General features: G+C 42.0%; 1 protein-coding gene across 1 annotated transcript; it reads right to left on the reverse strand.

Annotated features, from left to right (window-relative positions):
- Window positions 1–8,241: 8,241 nt before the first annotated feature.
- Window positions 8,242–10,672, reverse strand: LOC117479798 (E3 ubiquitin-protein ligase TRIM39-like). The gene is made up of 2 exons (XM_034126881.1): window positions 8,900–10,672; window positions 8,242–8,255 (listed from the first exon to the last, which is right to left on the reverse strand). The coding sequence occupies exons 1-2, from the start codon at window positions 10,566–10,568 to the stop codon at window positions 8,242–8,244; spliced, it is 1,683 nt and encodes a 560-aa protein (XP_033982772.1). The 5' UTR covers window positions 10,569–10,672.
- Window positions 10,673–10,933: the final 261 nt, after the last annotated feature.

The raw sequence follows: 10,933 nt of genomic DNA on the forward strand, positions 1-10,933 counted from the left end.
CTGTACAGGCAGTGCTGGAGTGTGTTCAAGGTGAAGAATGAGATAATAATCATTACAAGCAGTCCAACCAGTCGGACCGCTCACACTGACACAGGCTGCAGCCATCAGACACTTAGACAAATGTAGTGAGGTAGAAATATACAAATGGAAATAGTCAAGTACATTTTTTTAAAGTGGACCTATCATGCTATATTTGAATAATATAGTGTAGGACCATACCTATATAAGGCATATTTATACTTTTCTTTTTTCAAAATACCAAACAGATCATGCATTTTAGCCATGCCTCATTTCGCTCAATTTGAAAAATGTTAGCTCTGTTTTTGCAAGGGCAGATTCTGTGAGAACAGCACCACCTACAGGCCTGGCATATGTTCTACAGCGTCTCCAGCGCTTTCGAACGGCAATGGCCGTGGCTGTCTCCTCCTGATTGGTGGAGTTGGCCCAATAGCCGTAGCGCCACCGTCCTGACGTCAGGACAGTGTTCAAATCTGGATCAGTTTTGATCAGATCCGTTGCAGCCCCTTTTTTAGAGATTTGGGTATGGAGGAAAATAGAGAGGGTTGTGTTTTCTGACACTTGGTGAGTTCCCTGGAACACCGGGGACACATATTCATGTATAAAAGACGTACAAAAGTGCATTTTGCATGATAGGTCCCCTTTAAGCTACATTACTTAAGTTGAGAACCAGTGAGAACTGTTCTTCAGTAAAAACATTTGTAAAAAAGACAAAAAAAATTCTTCTTTCTTTCTTTTAAATCCATTGGCTCTTTGTCGACTTCATTCAAACTATACAAGCAGTGTGCAGAGATGGACAATCACACAACAGACAGCTGAGATGTAACATTTTCATTTCCCTCATTTCTTAAACCACTGCAGCCTAATGTTTTATGATCAGATATTGTTGATTCTCGCAGTAACTGTCAATACATTTTGTACCAATATACTGTAATTAAAGCATGAATCCTGAATCTACCCTTTAAAACATGTCAGAGACCCATCATTTTTCCCTCAACTTAAAATTATTTAATAAAAAAATGTATATATACAATATTTTACTAATGAAAAAGGAATGCATTACTTCCACTAGTTATGTAAGCTAGTATGAAACACTTTTTGAACACACAACTTTAACCCAGAGATTGAAAGAGGTAATGCAATCCGTAGAACGAAGTAGATTACATTAGAACATACTCATTAGTGTTTTAGGTGTTTATTTGTATCATCAAGGTAAAACATCTCTGATCAGATTCTGAAAAAATAACAATGATTACAATGTACTTTCCCCGTTGAATACATTTAGTGTCTCTTTCTGTAGAAAATCAAATGTTTGTTCTACTCAGTGTAGATGATCAGAGGGGCAGAGTTTTTACCACCATCGTTGTCACAAGGACTAAAGAATGGGTAGAGTTTCTCTTTGAAGCAGCAGCCAGTGAAGGAGTAGATCAGAGCTGCAACATCAACATCATAAAAGGAGACCAGACCCTCCTCATAATCCACAAACACCCCCACCTTCTCAGGCTGAGACTTCAGAGAGAAACAGACTCCAGGAACAACACAAGCTTTGTACTCATTTTCATTCCTCAACCATATCGTCCAGTAACCATTCTGAGGAGACAGTGTGATCTCTCCCTTCCTCTTGATCGACTCTCTGGCCACTCCTAAATCCCATTTAGTCTTCCCTTTAACCTGAACCTCACAATAAAATCTTCCTGAAGAGAAACTCTGCTTTGCTAAGACATTAGCACTATTATTAAATCTCTCTGGATTGTTTGGGAGATTCTTCTTCACATCACCAAAGTTGACTTGTTTTCCATCATCAGACAGGATGAGATAGGGATGTGCTGTATCAGGATCAAGAGTCACCTCCACCTCATACTGCTGGACCCTCTTCAGCTCCACCTCAGAGAGCAGCTTCTTCATCTGTTTACTGAGCGTCTCCTCCAGCTGAGTCACAGCTCTCCTCACAGACCCCTCATATGAAGGACGGACCCTGACTTCTGTCCAGTTCTTGGTGGGTGGAGCAGCGTTCAGGGACGTGAAGCTTTGGAGGAGGTGGAGCTGGTCTTCAGAGCGTGAGAGCTGCTCCACCTCAGAGCTTCTCTTCTTCAGCTCAGAGATTTCCTGTTCCAGCTCTTTGATGAAGCCTTCAGCCTGTTCCTCTGTCTCTCTCTGCTTCTCTTTGATCGTGTCGATGAGCTCGGCCTGGCTTCTCTCAACAGACTCCTTCAGAGCGGTGAAGACCTGAACACCATCTGCTATCTCTCTGTCTGCTCCTTCCTTACTGAGCTCCACTGAGCGATTCATCTCCTGAATCTTCAGTCGTCTCTTCTGGATCATCTTCTGAATGCCTGCTTTGACAACTTGTTGCTCTGAGCTGCTGCTGCTGCTGGCTTTCTGTTGAGCTGACTGTCTGAACTGAGCAGCCATCTCAGAGATGAACGTGTTGACCTGCAGATCAGGCTTGATCTTGAAAACCTTTTTACAGTTGGGACACTGATAGGGGACTTTAGTATCCCAGTGTTGAGAGATGCAGGCTTTACAGAAGTTGTGTCCACATGGTATGGTGACTGGATCAGTGAACACATCCAGACAGATGGAGCACAGAAACTGATATTCAGTCAGCAGACAGCTGGCAGCAGACATGTTTACACTCTGAGGACAGAGCAAGTGAAAAAACAAAACCGTGGTTAATTTTTTTAATGATTATTTATTTAACAAAATTATTCTGGACAACAGTGTGCATGCAATGGATGGCTTTCAAAGTTCATAACATCCGTATCAAGTGAAAGATCTGGATTATTTAATTCTCTGAATCAATTTTCCATCTGAAAGTAGATGAATATGTCCAAGCCAGGTATGTAGTATGGGAACTGGTTAATGGCAAGAACTAAAACTAAATCAAACTATGCTCGTGAAATATCAGGAGAGTCATCCTGAATTATTTAGTTTTATTGCAATCAAATGATCACTAACACTTTCTATGAGGTGGCCCACAACACATCAACATTGTAGTTGTCCTTGAACTTTTGGCTGCCATCTGCAGGTTTTCAGCGTCTGGTTCACACAGCTTATCATGCAGTCCAGTTCTGGACTTTGCTGCCAGTAAAGGAGAACTTAGATGTGCAATTTAGCTGTGATATCTTTATGAGATCACCAACTCATCAAAAAAGTGATGACATGGTGATTTCCACTCCAACTAACATTTGTTTTACAGGGAAGAAAGAGTTGGATCCTAATTCTTAAACTCACACAAGTTCATGGACAGTTTGCAGGAATCTCTCTTTTCATGCCCAGTAGAGCTCAGGTTTTGAGTTCATACCGGTTATTAACATACAGTGACAATGATAATGTGTACCATCTTACAAAGGAAGACATCAGTTCCTACAGAAACAGTGAAGTCAAGAAAAAACATTTGGGAATTCAAGGCCACTCGAGAAATTGTGTAACCGCTGTTAAACTATAATTGTATGGCTTTACAGGAAATACAAGATCAAATCTGACACTGTAGTGCAGAAAGTCCAAAGGGCAAGTCAGATAACTCTTATTCCTTATATATGTATGTGGTAAAACAAAGTCACTTATTCAAATGTTAGACCATCATAAGGCAAGGCAAGGCAAGTTTATTTATATAGCACCTTTCAACACAAGGCAATTCAAAGTGCTTTACAAAAATGGAAGACATTATGAAAATGGCATTTAAAATCAGTCATTAAAAAGAAAAGATAATAAAATAAACATTAAAAGAAAAAATACATGGATAAAAGTTAAAAGTTACAGTGCAGTTTAAGATGTGAATAGTTTAAGATTAATCATAAGTTATTCTTTAACTACAGACAATAAAGTTCAGGGGAAAGTTTGTACATGTTAACCTAATATTAGCTGACGACGTTCTGTCTCATTTTAACTAACCAGAGTTTAGTAACTGTATTGTATTCCCAGCTAAATGTTCTTGTTATCCAAAATGAATTCATTTCATGGCATAACATTTTTCTGAATAGTAAAACAGGTGTCAAAGATTCAGTTTTTAACTAAATGTTGACTGATATTTAGATGGTGTTCTTGTCTCTATAGGGCAGCGTACTCACAGGTTTCTGGAACATTCTGTGTCGTTGAGGATCCAGTTTCTTTAGAGAGAGACAGAGAGTCGTGTCTCACCTGCAGCTCTGCTCTCACCCACACAAACTTTACCTTTGATTGTAGGAAATGTGACGTCTCAACTTTCTGTGTGGCTCCACCTCTCAGTGTAGCTCTGGGATGGAGCTTTTACTGACTCGTTGCAACACACACACACACACACACACACACACACACACACACACACACACACACACACACACACACACACACACACACACACACACACACACACACACACACACACACACACACACACACACACACACACACACACACCACACACACACACACACACACCACACACACACACACACACACACACACACACACACACACCTGTAGTTTGTTATAAACCCCAGAGGGCTGGCATGAGTTTATTGGAGTGTGTATCTCTCTCTTAGTGTTTTTGTTGAGTATTTGTACTGATCAAATAGCTTAGATCAGGTCCGTTTAATGCAAATGCTGCATGAGATAATATTAAAGTCCTTCCTGTTGCTATCCCCATAATCACATATCAGCAACCTGTTGTTTTCTAACTCACCCGGGTCAAGGTAAAAGTAAAATAGATATTGTCTGTTAAAAGTAAAAGTGCTTTTTGTGCAGTGTTGAGATGACGTTGTTTTTAAAGTGTGCTACATCAAATGTATTATTATTATTATAGTGTCCATTTCATGATGGGAAATCACTGTTGCTAATGTTAAGGTGTTTCTGGTGACCTTTGACCCCAGTGATGTTTTCAATAAGAGAGTTAAATGTCTAATACTGCTGACGTTTGGAAGGATTACATCTTCAGTTTATTTAGAGGTCATGTCACCGGATGAGACGGTGGATTACTACAGGTAAAGGCCCCTACACACCAGGCCGATATCGGCCGTCTTGCGTTGTTTGGCGACAACGGGTTCCTTGTCGCCCAAAGTCAATTTGGTGTGTCCCGAACCCTCGGCCGTGACACGCCTTATTTGGCCTTTCACGGTCGACACCCGGCCGATTCAACATGTTGAATCGGCCGGGTGTCGGACACAAGCTATCGGGCCAAGAAACCACTCTGATCAGCTGTTCAGCTAGCAAATGAGAAGCGAAACGGAAGTGAGGGACGTAAACAAACGATTAAAAAAGGCACAGGACAGCAGCTAAACACCAGCAGGTGATACTTAAAGACATCAAACATAGCCCTTAAATGTCCTCTCTTACCTCCCACACATAGCAGGGACATCTCTGATATCGGCGGGAGCGTCCCCGGCTGTCCTCTGCTGAGAGCTCCGTGATTTGTTTGGTCAAGTCCGGTTTTTCATCTCATCGTACATTTAGCAAGAAGTGGCCATTATTACATTGCTGACTCAATAAACTACACACCCGCCAGAACACTGCGATCATCAGATGCAGGTCTATTAACTGTGATTTTATAGTATGTCTGCACTTTATGTGCTCATTTCATCATTCATGTATTTTTATATTCTAAAACATGTTTTCGATGGACGAGAGTGAAAATGGAACGCACATGCTATTTGTTTGTTTATATCAGTCTGTTCTTCTTCTCTGTCTTCCGGTTGTTGCCTATTTTGAATGACGAATACACACTACCGCCGCCTGCTGGTAAGGAGAGTTATTGCCACTCACGCATGCGCAGTCCGTACGTGCTCGGCTGAAGTCTTTGCAGTGATTTCCAGTGCGACACACGGCCAAGACGCAGGAGAACTCGTCGATGGAACTGTCGGTGTCGGGTGTCGGCGAGTTCTCTGGTGACTGCCTGGTGTGTCAGGCCCTTAATAAATGCATTTTAGATTAATTAAAAGACAAGTACACAACATATACTCAACCTCACTGCACCCCCCTTCCGTTTAACCACCATGGGGTCTAGAGCCTTCAGCCGCTCTGCACCCCGCCTCTGGAACTCCCTCCCACCTGACATCCGCAATACTGACTCTCTCCCCATTTTCAAATCACGTCTCAAAACATATCTCTTCACACTCGCATATCCACCCTGATCATTATCCATCACACATCCTCTGTTTTTATTTATTTGATTATTTGATTGATTTATATACTGCATTGTCTTATTTATGTTTCTTATGCTGGTGTTATCTATTGTGTATCTTGTTTTTTTTTTTTTGTACGGCGACCTTGAGAGCCTTGAAAGGCGCCAATATAAAATAAATGAATTATTATTATTATTATATACAAACAATTACCAAGTCACCTAACTTCTCAACTTTTGTATTTAAGTAAATGCACTTAGTTACTTCCTATCTGTTCAACACATTACACAGTCTACGATCCATTATAGAAACTAATCCATCTGCCCTACATTCATGTTACTACTAGTAGTACTAAGCTCCTTTTCTCCATCTAAAAGACTTCCCAAAGTACAGTACAACAAACTTTTTGTGTATACTTTTATTTAAACTGGATGAGTAGCGGTTAAATTACATTAAATTCAAGATGTCAACATGACACCAAACATGTACTTGCTACAAAAATAATTATTTGAACTAATACCAACAAAAAGAAACTACATTAAAGTGGACCTATCATGCTATATTTAAATGATATATTGTAGGGCCATACCTATATAAGGTATATTTATACGTTTCTGTTTTCAAAATACCAAACAGATCATGCATTTTAGCCATGCCTCATTTTGCTCTATGTGCTGTTCTCCAGCACTGTTTTTGCACGGGGCTGATTCTGTGAGCTGCAGCTGACCACGCCCCCCTGCAGGAGAGGGGAGCGTGCTCTGATCAAGTCAGAAGAGGGGAAGAAAAAGAGATCTCCGTCCTCCGTGTTTTATTCTTATATGATTATATAGAGTCATTATTCATTTGTTTTAAAGCTCAATAAATAACAAAGAAGACCTTTGACCGGCACTTTTCTAATTTTGTCCGGAAGATTTAAACTTTAACGGACATCTTGACCGGCGAAAAAAACTGAAACTCTGCCGCACGGTCCCCTCGTTCCTTGGAAGAGGCGGAGAGGTTTGTGTTTGTCATCTGCTGGTGGACTAACCGGAGAGAATTACAGTGCTTGCCTCGACGGGGAGGGATTGCATTGAATTAAAGCAGCGGGAGCAAACGCTTGCCTCGGGGAGGGAGAAAAAAAGCCACAGCGGAGAATAAACAGAAGGGGAACCATGGTAACCATGCGCGGGAAGTCTTCTTCGCTGCTTTTGTGGCAGACTACAGCGCCACTTACAGGCCTGGCATATGTACTACAGCGTCTCCAGCGCTTTCAAGCGGCAATGGCCGTGGCCCAACCCCACATTCCCCTGATTGGTGGAGTTGGCCCAATAGCCGTAGCGCCACCGTCCTAACGTCAGGACAGTGTTCAAATCTGGATCAGTTTTTATCAGATCCGTTGCAGCCCCTTTTTTAGAGATTTGGGTATGGAGGAAAATAGAGAGGGTTGTGTTTTCTGACACTTGGTGAGTTCCCTGGAACACCGGGGACACATATTCATGTAGAAAAGACGTACAAAAGTGCATTTTGCATGATAGGTCCCCTTTAAAGAAAAGATCTATGAAAAAACAAAAACCTGTAAAATGTATCCTCAGATGTCCCTCATGATGTATCACAGTGTTCAAATCAGCTGTTCGCACACACACCCCAAAACCTTATAAACAACATTATCACACACTTCCTACTAAACTATCTCAACTGTGAAGAGGTATGTTCAGCTCATCTGAGAACAGCTCATGGTGTTCTTAATCATATTATTTGGTGCCGTTTTACTGTAATAACAAGCAAAAACATTTCATCAGACATTAATTTTACTTTATTTATTCCAAAGAAAAGAGATAACAATTATTGTTTTTGTGACTTATTCATAAAATGGTCTTCAGTTGTGTGAGCCAATATGCAACATTTTATATACAATGATTAGACAATAAAAGTGATAGATTTGGCACAAAGTCATGTCAGGAAAGTACAAATGCTTCTTATTTCATATTTTCTTCTATGATATTACAATTTCAAAGGCAGGTAATGCAGTTTTTAGAATTCATCAGATAATTTCAATATATGTGGTAAAATTGGTTTGCTGTTTTAGTAGCAATGAAAACATTTACAGAAGAAAATGCATTGATCACAATCTGATAACACAGTGTATTCAACACCCATCCCCTAAAACACATACATTTATAACATTAAATGATAATGAACTTGATTTCAAATCAAATGGTTGTTCTACTCGCTTTCACACCAAGTACTTTGCCGTACTTAGTTCCCAGCACTTAGTACCCCCATGGAACTAAGAGCCGATCGCGTTCACACCGGAATAAGTTCCCTGAGGGAAGATTACGCAAATGAAGCCGCTGACGTCACTTCTTCTTCTTCTGCTTTGGCAGGCCGCAAACAACTTCACGGCGTATACTGCCACCCGAAGTCCCCGGCCGGAAGTCTGGCTTCAGTAGAAGCTGCTGGGAAGCTTCTACTGAAGCCTTCCGAGTAAATCGCCAGAACGCCGACACCTCCTCATCACTCCACCGCTCCAATGTTTTTTTTTGTGTTGCCATAAGTTATTCTCTCTCCGTTGGTGCACGGGGCTAATGCTAATAATGCTAATGCCAGCAAATACAATGGCGGCTTCACAAAACTTTTCAGAGTTTTACGGGGCGTGGTTTGCAATTCGCCCAGCCAATCAGAAATTGGAACTTTTTTCTCCCCAGGAAAGTCCCTGCTCTCTAGCAGGCACTAAAAAGGGGGTCAAAGTTCTCATGAACTAAGTTCTCTTTTTGGTGTGAACGCAAAATCCCAGGAACTATCGGAACTAAACGGGAAAAGTACTCCGGTGTGAAAGTGCCTATTGACAGGAGAGATGATCAGAGGGGCAGAGTTTTTACCACCATTGTTCTTACAAGGACTAAAGTATGGGTAGAGTTTCTCTTTGAAGCAGCAGCCAGTGAAGGAGTATATCAGAGCTGCAGCATCAACATCATAAAAGGAGACCAGACCCTCCTCATAATCCACAAACACCCCCACCTTCTCAGGCTGAGACTTCAGAGAGAGACGAACTGGAGGAACAGCAAAAGCTTGGTACTCATTTTCATTCCTCAACACTATCGTCCAGTAACCTTTCTGAGGAGACATAGGGACGTTTCCCTTCCTGTTGATCGACTCTCTGGCCACTCCTAAATCCCATTTAGTCTTCCCTTTAACCTGAACCTCGCAATAAAATCTTCCTGAAGAGAAGCTCTGCTTTGCTAAAACACAAGGACAAGCATCAAATCTCCCTGGATTCTCTAGGAGATTCTTCCTCACATCAACATGTTTAACTTGTTTTCCATCAACAGACAGGATGAGCCGTGGTTGTGCTGTATCAGGATCAAGAGTCACCTCCACCTCATACTGCTGGACCCTCTTCAGCTCCACCTCAAGCAGCTTCTTCATCTGTTTACTGAGCGTCTCCTCCAGCTGAGTCACAGCTCTCCTCACAGTCCCCTCATATGAAGGTGGACGGACCCTGACTTCTGTCCAGTTCTTGGTGGGTGGAGCAGCGTTCAGGGACGGGAAGCTTTGGAGGAGGTGGAGCTGGTCTTCAGAGCGTGAGAGCTGCTCCACCTCAGAGCTTCTCTTCTTCAGCTCAGAGATTTCCTGTTCCAGCTCTTTGATGAAGCCTTCAGCCTGTTCCTCTATCTCTCTCTGCTTCTCTTTGATCGTGTCGATGAGCTCGGCCTGGCTTCTCTCAACAGACTCCTTCAGAGCGGTGAAGACCTGAACACCATCTGCTATCTCTCTGTCTGCTCCTTCCTTACTGAGCTCCACTGAGCGATTCATCTCCTGAATCTTCAGTCGTCTCTTCTGGATCATCTGCTGAATTTTAGCGTCTGTCTTCCCCAGCTCAGCCTTCTTTCCTTCATATTCTTCTTTCAGAGGAACAACATCATGTGTCTTGTGGTCTAAAACAGTGCAGAGCATGCAGACACACACCTGGTCGGTCTTACAGAACAGCTCCAGCAGTTTATCGTGCTTCACACACATCCTGCTTTCCAGGTTCTCCACAGGGTCGATCAGCTGATGTCTTTTTAAGCCTTTCTTTTTCAGGTGAGGCTCCAGGTGAGTCTCACAGTAGGACTCCAGACACACCAGGCAGGACTTCAGGGCCTTCAGTCTGGTTCCAGTGCAGGCGTCACAGGGAACTTCTCCTGGTTTGAAGACTTGTTGCTCTGAGCTGCTGCTGCTGGCTTTCTGTTGAGCTGACTGTCTGAACTGAGCAACCATCTCAGAGATTAAAGTGTTGACGCGCAGCTCAGGCTTTATGTTGAACACCTCTTTGCAGTTAGGACACTGACACTGGACATTTCTATCCCAGTGTTCAGAGATGCAGGCTTTACAGAAGTTGTGTCCACATGGTATGGCGACTGGATCAGTGAACACATCCAGACAGATGGAGCACAGAAACTGATCTTCAGTCAGCAGACAGCTGGCAGCAGACATGTCTACACTCTGAGGACAAATCGTGTGAAGAAACACAACTTAATTACACATTGTCTATTTGCCATGCTATTTGAGTCCTATTACGAATGCGAATATATTAACAAGCCCAACTTTTCGGGCAATTTGCACAATTAGCATAAGTTATGTTATTAGCATGAATCAGCATTATCTACCAAGGGGTTAAAGATGGCTCAAATGTGCAGTTCAGATGGTGTATTTCTGTGAGGAAAATGAAAACGTAGAGCAAACAACCAAAAACATTTCGTTTTTTTGTTTGCAAGAATTCGAAATGGAGTCAAAAAAGTGATTTGTTAATATTATAAATAAAATCTGGAAAATCATAGCATTTAGTTTAAACTCTAAAA

Source organism: Trematomus bernacchii, unplaced genomic scaffold (assembly GCF_902827165.1).
Source record: "Trematomus bernacchii unplaced genomic scaffold, fTreBer1.1, whole genome shotgun sequence".
In the NCBI taxonomy this organism is placed as follows: domain Eukaryota; kingdom Metazoa; phylum Chordata; class Actinopteri; order Perciformes; family Nototheniidae; genus Trematomus; species Trematomus bernacchii.